Source organism: Pristis pectinata, chromosome 10 (assembly GCF_009764475.1).
Source record: "Pristis pectinata isolate sPriPec2 chromosome 10, sPriPec2.1.pri, whole genome shotgun sequence".
Taxonomy (NCBI): Eukaryota; Metazoa; Chordata; class Chondrichthyes; order Rhinopristiformes; family Pristidae; genus Pristis; species Pristis pectinata.
Window position 1 is genome coordinate 46,787,609 of NC_067414.1, and position 16,561 is coordinate 46,804,169.

General features: G+C 38.2%; 1 protein-coding gene across 1 annotated transcript; it reads left to right on the top strand.

Annotated features, from left to right (window-relative positions):
* The first annotated feature begins 3,590 nt into the window (after positions 1-3,590).
* Positions 3,591-14,369, top strand: gja1b (gap junction protein alpha 1b). Its single transcript, XM_052024618.1, has 2 exons — positions 3,591-3,902; positions 11,138-14,369. Exon 2 carries the CDS (start codon positions 11,154-11,156, stop codon positions 12,300-12,302), a length of 1,149 nt encoding a protein of 382 aa, XP_051880578.1. The 5' UTR covers positions 3,591-3,902; positions 11,138-11,153; the 3' UTR covers positions 12,303-14,369.
* The last annotated feature ends 2,192 nt before the right edge of the window (positions 14,370-16,561 follow it).

The following is a 16,561-nucleotide window of genomic DNA, read 5'->3' on the forward strand; positions in this document are numbered from 1 at the left end:
TATGACAAGTTCATCCTTCTAATCATACCATATAAATCTAACCTCACGAAAGGATAATGAATGGAAATTGCTCAACAATAATCTGCTGAAGAGTGATCAGTCTGGATTTACCAAGGATCACATGGGTTCCAGTACTCACTAGATTCTTGGACCCAATATGAACAAAACATTAGAGGCGAGGCCTTAGTAACTTTGAAGTCAATGTTATTCAGACCCCTCTTAACTGGCTAGAATTAAACAGAACATTAAAGAAAATGGTTATGATCATTTGAGGCTGGTTATTTCAGCCCTAGGGTATTGTTTCAGGCATTCCTCAAGACAGAGTACTGGGCCCAGCTAAGTCCAACTTCCTTCATCTGGGTCATAAGTTTGGAAGTATGGATATTTGCTGATGATTTAAATATTAAAAACATTCTGAAATGAAAATGAAAAGCAGGGTTTCTGAGGTGCCATCCAAAATTGTGACTGTATTTTTGTTCCATTTTCTACTCCTCAGATAATGAGGCAATCCTTGCCAGCATACGGCAAAACTGGGAAAACATTCAACTGGCATATAGTATTCATGCCAGGTGACTGCTGTCTATAATGAGTGACAGGAACAATAGTTGTTGAAATTGAAAAACATTCGCCTCTCTGATTCCCCATCATAAACATCTAGGAGGTTATCACTGACCAGAAATTAAGTTGGAGCAGCCATGTAAGCATTGTGGCTATGAGAGCAGGTCAAAGGCTTGAAATCTTGTGGTGAGTGATGTCTTTCCACATCTACAAGACAGAAGTCAAGAGCTAGACGGAATACTCTCCACTTGTCTGGATGAGTTCGGCTCCAACAACCTTCAAGAAGGTCAACAACATCCAGGACAAAACTACTCATGTTATTGGTATCCATTCTTAATATTAAATATTCAATCTCTCCACCACCAGTGTATTGTGGCTGCAGTGTTGGCATCTACAGCAACAGTCTAACAAGATTTCTTCGTTAGCAGTTCCAAAACTCTTCACCCCTAATCATTTGAAGGACATGGTCAGAAGGCACATGGGTACATTTGAACCTGCAAGTTTCCGTTCAAGTGAAGAGATATAAATAAGAAGCCTTTGCTAAATTGTAGCTGAGTCTTAATCCTGGAACTCCATGTCCAACATCTTTGAGGGAGAACCTCCATTCCAAGCACTGCAGTGCTTTAAACTCCTTCTCAAGGGCAATTACTGATGCACAGTCGCATTTCAATTACGTGTATATAAACGTGGCTCTATAAATGTATAAATATGATATAGCTTGTCACACATCTTGCGAAATTAACTAGTCTGCAGTTAGACTGGTCAACATGTTGGATGACTCCGCAGAACCACTGCTTTCCCTTTTCATTCAGAATCATTGCAAAAAATAGACCTGACTTTACCAGCATAGATCAAGACAGTAAAGCTGACCTCCTTTGTACGCCCGAAAATAAAATCACACGAACATCCCTTCCAATGTTTTGGTTCTTCCGATTTCAACTTCACTGTTGAAAATAATGTGTGTGTTTTTATGTGTGGCGGGGAAATTGTTGCATAATTTATTTTTTTACATTTAGAGAGTAAACAATCTTTGTAAAAATGAGCTGGCAAAAAAGGCGGAATTTATAAGTTAACCAGTTTTAAACGAGAGGGCGCAATAACACCACACTTCAAAATATCTATTTTTCATCCATTCACTGCCCGCGTATTCCGACTGCATGATCTGTTTAATATTTGTTCCAGGTAATCTATAAATAACAATGAAAAAGCATATTACTGAAGTCCATAATATTTTCAGGCTGGAATTCTAGGTAAATGGCAAATGTTTCCCAAGCGGCCAAACTTGTCCAGCCTAGTGCAATATTAGGGCTCCACGTATACGAGAAGTTACCAGATTTATTTCCCCTCTATTCACAATGAAATTGTATGATTTCATACGGGTTGGTTGACTCCCTTGTGAGAGGTTGATACACCAGCTGTCCTATCCAAATCATCATTAAAGGATCATTAAAGGAGCGTCTATGGAAGGAGAAATGGAGTTTAACCTTTCCAGTCGATGATAAGGTCTTTGTCCCGTTTCTCTCCCCACAGATGCCGCCTGGCTTGTTGAGGATTCATAGCATTTTTTTGTTTTATTAAAGATTTCCAGCATCCAAATTTTGCCTTCGGGTCATTAAACGGCTTGGCAGATTCTTAGCGAAGGAAGGAAAATATCATTGAACGTAGATTAAAGGACTGGAAAAATTTACTACTTACTTATCTTCATCCAGAATTAATAAATATTTATCCCCTTCCATATGTCTGTTGGAACAACTCCATGCGCAGCTCACATGGAGGGGGTATCTTTCTGGTCGCAAAAGCGACTTTGCAAACATGTTCTTTCAAAGAGCAGTTCGTTTTGTGAACGTGACACGCTGCTGACTTTACCAATGCTTTTCCATTGTCAGTCAGTGATCCTGTTGGGACTTTTCAACTTTTCTCCACTCCAGAATACACCGGAGTGCCGTCATGAACGTCACAAGCTTTAAGTAGTTCTTTACAGTGTTTTGGTGTCTGAATCTTGAAGAATTCCTGAAACGATACCTTGCCTGTTTTGCTTTACCACCTCAGTATAGTTGCTGCGGGGAACCAAAATAAACTGCTACCCACCTGGCTGCACTTTCAAAGGCACAGGCTTTAGCTGGTATTTATAAACCCCTTAAAAGTGGCGGTGATTTAAAACAAGAACATAGGACACTAGAAATCAACACGATTTTCCAGAGTGCAATGAAGATTATATTTGTAAAACTTTTGATACATCTGTATTATAATGCAACACACAACTGCATTGATAAGACATTTCGATGTTTTATATTTCACGAACAAATTGACGATCGTGAAAGCAAATGCTTTTCTTTCTAGTTTACTTTGAACTACTTGTGGGCCCGGTTCTCTTTACAGCGAGTTCTAACATACGGTTCTGACATGAATAACATCAACAAACCGTTCAACGTCCATCATTTCTGTCAGTATGTTATGAATCAGATGATAACATCACAAGGACTTTAGCTTTTATAATGAACTATATCCTTAAGTTTTCAATAGGAAAGTATAATTTGCTTGTCGTACGGAATCGACTACCCATTCTGTATTATCTATCCCTTCTATTGGGTGTCATTTGCGGACAGACGTCTATGTCCTGTATAGATTAAGGCTGTAAAGGACACTGCGACGATTTGCTCGTAAAATGACACTAATTAGTGAGTGAAAATAACAATCGTATTACTAAAATATAAATATATCCCTGCGGATCCTGGGAATCTGAAATAAAGCAAAACATGCTCGAAGACCCCTTAAACTTATCAAGGGCCAATGTTGCTAGAAGACGTGGCTTTGCAGACTTCCGAATAGTAACAAATAACCGAAGTGGCTTTTATAGTTGCAGACGTTTTAGATTCTCTCGGAACGAATGTTAGATTAGAATGGAAAACATTTCGAACTGTAAAAAAAAGTGACAGTATTAACGCTATTTTTTGCAAAGCAAAACTTCTAATAGTTTGCACTGTAGACTTTATTGGCAACACCGGCCATATATAAAGACTCAGGATGCAGATGACACAGACGGAGCAGACAGCAGAGGTTACCAGGGCCAATTCCGGGACGTGCCGTGAGCTCAAAGTGACAACCGGCCGCTGAATCTTGAAAGTTTCAGGGAGCCCGTCGGAACCCGTGACGTCAGTGTCAGATGACACAAAACTTTTTTTGAGCTAAAAGGGCTTTAAATCGCCCAGCGCTCATTGTTCGGGCTGGAGAAAAGATCCTCCTTCACCTAGAAGTGGACCAACACTCAACCATTTGTCTATTTTTGTTCCGTTTGAGTTAATCAACTTGAATCATCGTACAGAGCTTCTCCCGAGACTTTGGTGGTAAGTGGTGAAAGTTTTTTTTGTTAAAGCGAGCAGCTGGAGTTTAACACCGCTGTGGTTTGAATAGCGAAGTGTACAAACTGTTGAAAAGTAATCTCTCCTTCGCATACCGTCCGATTTAAAGTGATACTGTGCTTTTCAAAATATTGAAACTGATTTACCAACTAACTGCTAAAGGGATGTTGAAGGGAAAAGTATAGCAGACTGTACAAGTCGGATCTTCCCATATCTGATGAGGAACGCATCTCAATTCAGACTGCGAGCCTTCCCACAAACGTTACAGATTTTAATCAAGATTTACAATCTCATAAATTCAAGTATCTGAGAATATATGAATTAGGTAAATGCGATGGATGGTTTTGTTCATTAAACAACGTTTTACTTACTTTAAGCATTTTTAAGCAGTTCGCATTTTAAGCATATGCATGAGCTGAGCCAGATACTCTTAACTTTATTTCGTGAAATCAATATGTAAACTTTAAGGAGACATCTTAATCTGCCCTAAATACGCAGGAGGCATTTTGGTTTGAAGCATATAGCTGGTGGCCTTTATCTCAACTAGTAACTCCATTCCCTCCTCCCGACGCCTCTGAAAAGTTCGATGAGAAGTGTCCTAAGTTTTCACTTGCACTGACATGAGATGAATGTTCTCCGGTCCCAGCGAACAGGCGGCGAGCAGCTGACTTGTATTTCAGTGAAGTCACAAATTCAAAAATGTAAATCACATTTCCATAGAATTGACCTGCGCGTGTTTAAGACGTATAACAATATGTTCACTATAACATATTTTATTATGTTCACGAGGATAGACAAAATAGACAGTGTCCAAATTATTCCAATTCAGTTTCTTATTTTATTACCTTCATATTAGAGGGCAAAAGTGTAATAGGAATTCAGAACACATTGTCAGGCAGGTCATGGCAGAGTTAACGTTAACAAACTTATTAATAATAGATCGCCGTAGACTTATCTTCAAATTCCAATACATGGGTCGTTGGCAGTGAGAGGGACTTCACCCAGTATCAGGTGTTGATTGTAAAATACTATTTTGTTTTTGAAAAATGTGAAGTCATTGGGTTTTCCTACGAATTCGCAGTTTAAGAAACACCATTTATTGAATAAGATCACTTTATAGTGTTTTTACATTACTAAACTTTTGTGTAAAGTGAATGTATTTGATCATTGGATAATCGAACTAATTCTTGGATGCGACATAAAATGTCAATTACTGAGTACATTGGGAGCAATGTTTGGCTAAAATATCACTGACTGTGAACTCTGCTTTAGGAGCAGGCACCTAATTACAATTTTAAGCTAAAATCCCCCAAAGTATGTAAATAATTAATATAAACAAGGGGTTCTAATTTAATCAGTAGAGTTTGAGCCCTCTTTATAATGTTAAAAAAGAGATCTTGTCGTTCTCTTTCAATAACCGTTTTGTATACAGAGATCATTATGCCTGTATAACAGAGTATTAATACACTCAGGACCCAAATCTTCCAGTCCTTTGACAGCCGTTCCGCATTAAAGTTGTGGTTTTCTGTTATACTTCAAAGCACCAACAAATATAGGAAGAGATTCCTGGATTGCAAAGAGAAAAGAGGGGGAGATAAAACTTTTAAACCTCTTTCTTCAAGGTTACTCTGGTAGGATACTGAAAAGCTTTCAGGGTCAGTTGGTAAAAATGGTTCAAATTTCAATTCATACTTGAGTTTACAAGCAAAAAGTGTATTTCACAATTCTTTTGATTAAGAACATCGGAATTACATGATAAGCATGTTGACCATCATGACAGACAACTTTATAATAGTGATAGACTTTCTACATCTATCGATTCATTTTTGCTCTCAGCCAAAAGTTTTCATCAGTCTGGCACCTCATGGTTACTGTGCATGAATCACAAATAACTTAGATTCTTCCAGTAAAGAACATTTAGCAACCACCCTTCCTGACCATAATTTTTTCTGCCTTTACATCAAAAGACGTGGTTACTAATGTTTAGTCAACTTGTATTTGTCTGTTGAACTTATTCTTTTAAGAACTGATGTGAATATTACAGTTCCTCAAACTAAATAGATCTGTTCATTTCAAATATACATCTTCATTTACATTAGTCCAGATAACCAGCAGCCTTGGAAAAAATTAAAATCTGTAATTAAACATAGTTTGAATCCTGGTTTAATTTCAGCATACCTTGTGTCATAATGTAGAAGAAAGTATCAATATTGCTTATCGTAACTTCTAGATGTCAACTAGTCAGTTTTGTTTCATTCCCTATAAAACCTAATAAGTAGAAAATTACCATCTTGCTGGCTTAATGGACAAATGGCACCCACAATCATTAGGGTGGTTTTGAGTTGAGTTGGCTGATCTTGGTTGCGGTGATGACGCAGTGATAAAACTGGTGTCAACATCACCGGCCAGAAAGTAGAATGAGACAGGACTCCCATTACTGATCGCTGTTATCCACACTTTCAAACATGACATGAATGAGCCTGAGGATTGATTTTACACTACTAAAAGGTCTAGTAGATTTGCTTTTTAAACCAGAAATGAAAAACTGGCCATTTGAATGGAAATACACTGCTAATACATGATGCATCAGTAACATTCTCAGAATAAAGTCATCCTAATTTATATGCTTGAAGCCCTGAAATGGACCTTCAATCCACAACAACTGAATCAATCCCAGCAGTATTCTCAGTGAATCAAGGCTGGTACATTTGCAAGTATAAAGCTGGGCTATCTAAAAGATTTTAAGCAATAGTAAATTAGTTCAATGCAACAATTTCTCGGTAGTGTCAATATTGCATTTGCTACCAATTTCTTTGTTAAAAATCTGAGAATGGATTCCTGTAATGGGGTTAGATTAGTTTGAATGTCTCTAACATTTATTGCTCTAGATGGTAAGCTACAGTTAAATAAATAGGCATTTGCTGTGAAAATTCTAGAACATAAGATGCAGTAATCATAAAAAGAAAAGAATATAAATAAAATTGACATTTGTGCTTCATTTAGACCAGTAGAACATTATAATCTTATTTGTGAACAAATTATATTTAAAATGTATTTATTCTTCCTGCAACCTTTATGCCTGTTTGTTGTCCAAAGGCGCTGCCCTTTCTGGGGCTTGCTGTTCCATTGCACTTGTTCACTTAGGTCCCTCACTCAAATATTCTTTACTGATTAACCTAGATGGTGCGTGTCAGTAGGTCATTCAACCACAGAGGGAGGAGCAGTATTTTGGGCTGAGTCCCATGTTGTTCTCGCCTCTTACACCAGTACATACATTTCCTACTGAGGTCACTGTTAATCATAGGAGCCCGTCCAGATTTTTCAAGTAATTTCCACCCCTCCTTCCCCAGGTTAAATGTGGTGACCAAACCAAATCCTTCACCCCTCCCTCGTGCAAGGAGCTAAAATATCAGTTAACTCAGTGCCAGTGAGATAGAAGGGTTGCTAGATGGCTCATCAATTCCATGAGCTGACCAGCTGATATATCAGGAAAGACTTCATGACTCTGTCTAGCTCCTTGGGAAAGCATTTAACTCTTTGACTGCCAATGCATAAAAACTACTTGTGTTTTCTTCAAAATAAATGCCTTATTATTATAATCTTTTTATGCTATAAATAAAACAAGTGAATAATTTCAAATGCTCTGTTCATCCCAGCATCATTTTGACCCTGACATAGAGTCATGGAGTCATACCGTATGGAAACAGACCTGTTGGCCCCCTGAGTCTGTGCCAACCACCCGTTTAAACTGATTCCTCATTAATCCCATTGTTTTTATTCTTCCCACAGTCACATCAATTCCCCCCCTCCACCCCCCAGATTAGACTACTCCCCTACACACAATTACAGTGGTACACTGGACAATTAACCCACCAATTTGCATGCCCTTGGGATGTGGGAGGAAACCAGAGGGAGAATGTGTAATTTCTATGCAGACAGTACCAAAGGTCAGGGTTAAACCCTGGTCTCTGGTGGTGTGAGGCAGCGGCTTTACCTGCCGCACCATTGCAAAACGGGACTCAGCCCAAAATATCTTTAGAATAATCTAACTTTTTATTTCAAATTTAATTAAGATATATAATTTATTCATTGTTACCAGTCTTCCTGTAAAGTTGAATATACCTTGTTTATTTTCAAACTGTAATCCATGCTTGAAAGCCTGATTGTTTTCAGTTGAGCACCACAGCTCTGGTGATTGATGTGCTGGGTTAAATGCTGATAGGATTTTATATCAAACCAGCAAGGGAATTCACAGGACAAGATATTTTCTTCCTATTTTAACAGGTTGATTAGTGCCTGTTGCAAAACTTTCTGTTAAAATTCAAAGTGATTACCATTTAACTGCCCTCTAACATGCCCTTGCAAGCTGTTAATATAAACCCCAAAAGCAATAACATTGGATGGAACACCCAGAGTGACTTTTGCATAGGGTTCAACAAAGACACACACTCCACAAAGTTGTTCCCACTAGCATCTAAAGAGCCACCAAAACTGGATGAGCTATCCCAAATGCCAACCATTCAATAACCTGACATAACTATACTCATAGGAACATCACTAATTCCTAATAACATCATCATCATTCCTGGTACATCTTATTCCACAAGCAGGGGAGACCCATCAGAGCTGGTGGCACAGGAGCTGGGATAGGTCCTGGGAGTGTTCAAAATTGATTCCTAACTCTATGAAGTCTCATGGCATGAGGCCAAGTGAAGGCAATGGAACTGTCCACCATGTGGAGTAACAGCAGGCATACCCAGTAACGATTGGCCTACCTGGTGAAACTCAAAGTATCAGCATGCTAAACTGCTGAACTCTCATAAGTAGAACCAAGTGACTGTACAATCAGGAGATTAGATCAAAGCTTTGCAATCTTGCCACATCCAGACAGCAACTAATGGATGGAGGTTGCTCCGTGAACCTTTGCATCCTCAACAATGGCAGAGCCCAGCTCCAGATTTTCTGATGCTTCAGCCTTGTCTCTTGTAACTATATTTAGCTAGAAGTATCAAACCAATGTTGCATCTCATCCTCCTCCTGGAACACCACCATAACAAAAACTCATCAGTCAATCAATTCATTCATACGACATTGAGAAATTGCTGAGCATGTTGCATTCAGCAAAGCTTATAGGCTCTGACAACATGCCACTGAACTGATAAGGATTTGTGGTCCTGACCCAGCTATGCCTCTAGCCAAGCTGTTCCAGTACAGATGCTACCCTGCCATCTTTCTCAGGTATGTCTTGTCCACAAAAAGCAAAATAAATCCATTCATGGTCATTACCTTTCCCTCCATATATTGTCAATAAAAAATATTGATTATAATGAGATGGACTATGACCTCACGATGTACCTTGTTGTGACCTTGCACCTTATTGCACTGCATTTTCTTTGTAGCTGTGACACTTTACTCTGTACTGTTATTGTTTTTACCTGTACTACATCAATGCACTCTGTACTAACCCAGTGTAACTGCACTGTGTAATGAATTGATCTGTACGATCGGTATGCAAGACAAGTTTTTCACTGTACCTCGGCACAAGTGACAATAATAAACTAATACCAATATAGTAATATAATGGAGTATTGACTGTATTGTCAAACACCTACTTTCTCTCCATAACCTACTCATTGATGCTTAGTTGGATTTTTGCCAGAATCACTTGACTCCAGCCCTCATTACGACCTTAATCCAAACATGTATAGAGAAATAAGATTCCAGAGGCAGAGCGAAAGTAACTGCCCTTGATATTATGACCAAGTGTAGTTCCTTCAAGTGTAGTTACTTCAATTTGGTAGTAAAATTGAAGTTAATGGGAAATGGGGAGAAAATTCTTCATTGACTGGTCAGATCTAGAAATAGAGATAGCTCCCTGAAACAGCAACACAATTGGACATGGTGGCAAAGAAGGCATATGGCTGGCTTGCCTTCATCAGTTCGGGCATTCAGTTTAAAAACTGGCAAGTCATGTTGCAGCTGTATTATACTTTGTTTAGGCCACATTTGGAATATTGTATGCAGTTCTTGTCACCACATTACAGGCAGGATGTGGAGGCTTTGGAGACAGTGCAGAAGAGGTTCACTGGGATGTTGCCTGGATTGGAATGTTTTAGTTATAACGAGAGGTTGGGCAAACTCAGATTGTTTTCTCTGGAGCATCGGATGCTGAGGGGTGACCTGTTAGAAATGTATAAAATAATGGGAGGCATAGATAAGGCAGATGGTCAGAGTCAAATACAAGAGGGGATAGCTTTAAAGTGAGGGGTGGGAGGGAAGTTTAAAGAGATTTACAGGACAAGTTTTTTTTTACTGAAAAAGGTGTTATGTGCCTGGAACATGCTGCCAGGTGAAGTAGTAGAAGCAGATACAATAGCAATGTTTATGAAGTGTTTAGACAGACAAATGAACAGCCAGGGAAAAGAGGGATCTGGACCTTGTGCAGACATATGGGCTGAGTTTAGATTGGCATCATGGTCTGCACAGATATTATGTTCTATGTTCTATGTTTTATCATCAAAAACCTTGACTTAACTCAAATCTAGTTTGCCAGTCACTCTAGTGCTTGCGACTGTACATTGACTCTCGGTTAACCAACACCTTCATTTTAAAATTCTATGCTTTGTTCTCAGTTTCTTCCATGGCCTTGCCCTCTCCATCTGTGTAATCTCCTCTAACCGTGAAAGTCACTGAAGTGTTTATGGTGTTCCAGTTCTGGCCTGTTCATCATCCCTGGATTTAAGTGCTCCACCTTTAGTGGCTATTCCTTCAGCTGCCAATGTCCCAATCACTGGAGTTCTCTTCAAAATTCCTCCTTGTATCCACTATTTTCTCCTTTATTTTATTTTTTCAAAACCTGTATCTTTTATCAAGCATTTAGTCATCAGCTCATGTATATCCTAATATATGGCTGTGTAGCTTGTTTTTTTGATAATGACGTGAACTACTTTGGGACATGTTGTTATGTTAAAGCTGTAAATATTAATAACTTTATGAGTGCCTACTAAAACATGATTACATTTTATTTCATAGCTAATTGATAAGACAATTGAAATATTATTAATTCTTTATGTTTTTTTGGACCACAACACTGTTGAAGAACTGGCAATGTACATCATTCTCAGAGCATGATTAAAAGAAGCATATACATATTTTAAAATGAACCCAAACCTCTGGCAACTTAGGAATCTTCTGACACAATTGTTCTCTTATTTTTATAGCCAAAGCTGAAGCAAGATGGGTGACTGGAGTGCACTTGGAAAACTATTGGATAAAGCACAGTCACATTTGACTCCAGGAGGTAAACTATGGCTCACAGTGCTCTTCATCTTCCGTCTCCTGGTGCTGGGCACTGCAGTGGAATCCGCTTGGAGTGACGAGCAATCTGCATTCAAATGCAACACAATGCAACCAGGTTGTGAAAATGTCTGCTATGACAAATCCTTTCCTATATCCCACATTCGACTCTGGGTCCTTCAGATTATTTTTGTATCAACTCCCACTTTGGTCTATCTAGCCCATGTCTTTCTCATTTCTCACAAAGAGAAAAGAATATCTAAGAAGGAAAAGCAACTGAAGGCACTCCAAGAAGAAGGTGAAGATGTGGGCCTGCACTTGAAACAATTAGAACTAAAGAAAATTAAGTATGGTCTGGAGGAGCAAGGCAGAATTAAAATTAAAGGATCCCTCTTGCACACTTATACTGTCAGTATAATCTTTAAAGTCATTTTTGAAGTGGCTTTTATGTTAATTCAATGGTGCATTTATGGTTTCAATTTCATGCTGAATGCTATTTACACCTGTGAGAGGTATCCATGCCCACACAAAGTAGACTGCTTCCTGTCACGACCCACAGAGAAGACCATCTTTATCATATTCATGTTGGTGGTATCCGTTATGTCAGCTATGCTGAATGTGGCAGAGCTGTTCTACATCATCTTCAAATATTTAGCTGATCGTGTCAAACAGAATAGTCATTTATTTCAGGGCACTCAAAAAATGGGCTTGAATCCTCTTAAAGACTCCGCCTCATCAAAGTACGCCTACTACAATGGGTGTTCCCCGCCAACTGCTCCCATGTCCCCTCCTGGATACAAGCTTGCTACCGGGGACAGGAATATGTCCTCCTGCAGAAGCTACAATAAGCAAGCTAATGAACAGAACTGGGCAAATTATAGCACAGAACAAAACCGGATTGGTCAGGCCGGTAGCACCATTTCCAACTGTCATGCACAGGCTTTTGATTTCCCTGGTGAACATCCTACCATGCAAAAGCTATCATCTGTTACAGAGTTGCAACCAGTTGGTCTCACGGAACAGAGGCCTCCCAGTAGAGCCAGCAGTAGAGGGAGTAGCAGGCCTCGACCAGATGACCTTGAGGTCTAACCCAGTCTATTCATTTCAGACACTGCCTCATTTCTTCAGTCATGAGTAGATACATTATTTTTTTCTGGAAATTCTCCCAGATGTTGGTACCTAGTAGTTTTGAGGTGTACTCAATATCAACTAACAGTTCAGTGGTATTACCTTTTTAAATAGGACCACACTAAAGCACAACAAAAATCATGTTTTTGAGGATATTCACTCCAGTAAAATCATTTAACAAAAGGCCAGCTGAAAAATATAAGAAATTCTTACAATGAAGAAACTTAACTGATGTTATGCAATTCCTTGCCATACTCTTGCATATTGCCAAAGTATTCCTTCTTAGTTATTATAGAATTTGGCCTTGTATCAATGACTTAAGCCCAGTAATAATATTCCAAGGTACCATCCTGCACTATGAAGTTTTTCTCCATTCTGATTGAAGTAACTACTTTGCAACCACAGTAACATACAAAATAATTCCATTCTCAGTATCAAAGTAATTTGGAAAAAGAAGATTACATTGCAGAGTTTACAAACATTGAAGATTTGTTCATATGTATCAGACTCCTCACTCTGCACTCGAAATTATTTATCCAGTATATTACTTTAGATGTACTTTCATATATTTCTTGACTAATGAATGTTTGGTATTTTATCTAACTTTTGTGTCAAGTTGATTTACCAATACCCTGTCCATAACTTTTTGACATGTTTATAAAAAAAGACCACTTAGCTGAATAAAGAATAACTTCATGTGTAGTGAACACAATCTTTAAACTAATTGGGAAAGTTTTAAAAGGCAATAAGATGTTTGTACAATTAATTTTGTACATATTAAAATGAATATTGCCACAGATTTATAATTCATAATGTTCACTTATCATTTTGTTCATCTACTCTTAATTTAAAGCAGAACGAGTGGACGGTAAAAATAAAACATTCTGGGATGGGGGATTTGGGTGTTGTGGAGAGGGTCCATGGTGATGTATCCCCAAGAGCCTATCTGGTGTTTGTTTTGTAAAATATCTGTGCAAATATGGTATGGCCAATTTTGTTGTCTTAATTGTGTAACATGAGCCATTTTGTATCAAAGGAGGATACTGTGGTTCATCTGAGAAAGATAAGAATGATTGCTATTTTGTGCTAAGCAATAGTAACTTGATCCTTTGTGTGAGTGAAATTTTAAAACTATTTAATCATTGCGGTGATAGTGGTAATAGTACTGTTTTAGTACTTTTGAGGTGACGTTATCAGTAGTATGAGAAACTTATAGTCAATGTGCTTAGTGCTGGACTAATATTTAGTCAACAAGTAATAAAGGTATTCGCCACTATAGCATCACAAATATCCACATTCACCAAGACATTTTATTTGGATCTTTTAACTATCACATACTATAATATCACTAAGCAGTTCTAAAACTACAGTTTCATGGTCTGACTTGGCCCTCATGCATCCAAGTTTTGTTTATTACTTTAGCTATAATGGCGTTTGCACTGAAGTTTTATACTTGCTTAGAATGCACAATGACACAGAAAGATGTTGCAAGTTGTCAAGTAGTATGCATGTAACTAATTTATTTTGCAAAAGTTTCATGTCTCCTTTAATAACATATCCAGATTACTTTAAAGAAAAGCCTATCCACAGATGGATCCATCTTCAGTTGCATTTATGTTCAATGGTAATTGTAAAAATATTCCCAAATTTTGTGACCATTCCATAAGTAACTGAGAAGTCTGTTCTGTGATAACAGTGTCACAGGTGAAGTTGTTGTCTGATATATATTTCCGTTGTCTGGTGCATCTCTGGGGAAATTGTGGTGTGATTTGTAACCACCTTTTGGGGGGAGAAAAAACAATATTTATCCACAAAGAAAATTACTTGAAGCAGTGATGTTCCCTCTAGTCATAACTATTATAAAGTGCTTATGTTTTATTTTTAATTTTTCATTTAACATTCCATGTTAAATCACTGTCAAACAGCCCCACTTGTACTGAGATTCTTATAATTGTTGTTATCACATGTGAACAATCTCCTGTTTATTAAAACCTGATAACTTAAACAATAAAGTGACATTTTCCTTAATGGTACTTTGTCAATTTTGTTTCATGATTTAATTCTTGAGGATACTAAAACTCTTCAGGATCTTTTTTGTGTATGACTCACATTGTGTTGTTGCTGCATTTCTGTACAGATGATATTGATGGATTCAAACTTTTTTTCACATCTCTTTATCTGATCTGGTTTATTAGTTTTTTAAATAATCTTCCTAGCTGCTTCTTCTTAGGATAAGTTCTGGTTTGAAGGCAATAACATTCCTGGAGCTTATATTTACCTTGTGGTTCTGTCAAAGGATGTTTGTAGGTGCAAACATTCATTTGTGAAAATGGAGGAAGTTAAACACAAAAAAAAAGACAAAATGAAAAAAAATGGTGTCCTTCAAGACAAATATAACATTTTGATTAAGAGGTGCTGAATTTAATTGACAATAAGAAAAAGAATAATTTTGCTTCCAAGTATTTAACAATTAAGGCATAAACATGGTTTTCCTTCAAAATTTATTTTATTATGTACACCACATTTACTTAACTGAGTATATTCCAGGGCAATTTTTTCAAATGGGACCCACAATGCAACAATACAGAGGAGTGTTACAAGTCGTCAAGCAGGGTTACATGCTGTCCATGGGTTATGAATGCCTGACTTATGGATAACCGTACAATTTTCCATTATATTATTAAATTCAAAAGGCTGACAAATGTACATACGCTTGTTTGTAGGAATGGCAGGTCTAGTTTCCTCTCTCTATCCACTTTTAGTAAATGTTTTCTCTTGTCAGTCTTATGTGCTTTTGACGTCATTCATTACAATACTGTGGAGATATAGTTACCATACTGAGTAATTTTTCTGTATCATCTGACTTGTGTAAAAATGGAACCTGTTTGTTATCCGGGGTGTGCCTATATATTGTATTGATTAACTTCCTTTATTTGGGGGTGGGGGGAAACTCAGTGAGACCCAACTGAAAAAGGGTTTGTTTCAGTGATACTTGTCAAGGTACCTAGTTTACACTCAGTCAGCTATGTTGGGTAGGCCAGACACCGTACCCCTGAAGTAAACACTCTGTCCTGAGCTCTGTCATGTGAAAAGGTTACCAGCTGAACAGAGGAAAAAAAATTAAGGATGTGCTCAGAGCATCCTTGAAGAAAGGCAACATCCCCACTGACTCCTAGAAATCTCTAACCCCCGACCACTCAAAGTAGAGGAGGAGCATTTGGGAATGGTATTGTCAGAGAGTCATACTGCACAGAAACCCTTCAGCCCTCCATGTCTGTGCTGACCATCAAGTACCCATCTATGCTAATGCCATTTATGAGCACTTGGTCCATAGCCCTCTATGCCCTGATGATTCAAATACTTGCTAGATGCTTCATAAATCTTGTGAAAATCTCTCCCTCCTCCACACCAGCAATCAGTGCAATCCATATTTGAACCACCATCTGAGTGAAAAAAAATTCCTCCTCAGGTTCCTTCTAACCCCCTTGCAACTTACCTTAAACCTATGCCCTGTACTTTTAGATAACTCTGATATGGGGAAAAGTTTCCTTCCATCTACCCTACCTAATCCCCTAATAATTTTGTATACCTCCTTCATGTTCCCCCCACTCAACTTACTCAGCTCCAAAGAAAATAAACCAAGCCTATCCAGTCTCTCCACGTAAATGAAATGCTCCACCCAAGGCAACATCCTGCTGAATCTCCTCTGCATCTTTTCCAACACAAACACATCCTTCCTATAGGGTAGACATAGTACTGCAGACAGTACTCCAGCTGTGGTATTCAGCACCTCAAATTCATGAAATGGGACAAAGGGAAGTCCTACCTAAATAGCAGCAGGAGCAGACCACCTCACAAATCACCTACACCATTGTCTGCCCCATCTGTGAAAGAGTTTGCCATTCCCACATTGGCCTCATCAGTCACCTCAGAGACCACAAAATCCAGAGCTGAAGTAAGTCATCACTGATCCAGAGGGATTGCCCAAGAAGAAAGTTCTTCATATGTTTCAGAGAAATAACATCACACAGAGATTGCAATACACAGGCATATCAGATACAACCAGACTCACCATTAACTGGCTTCTTGATTAGTTGACAATTTTAGTTCCAAAAACATAGAAATTAAAGATAATCATGGCCAACTTCATTAAAGGATGTAATAAATGTCAAATAAACTATAACCTCATTAATTAGTGATTGGCTGAGGGTTCTCAGATA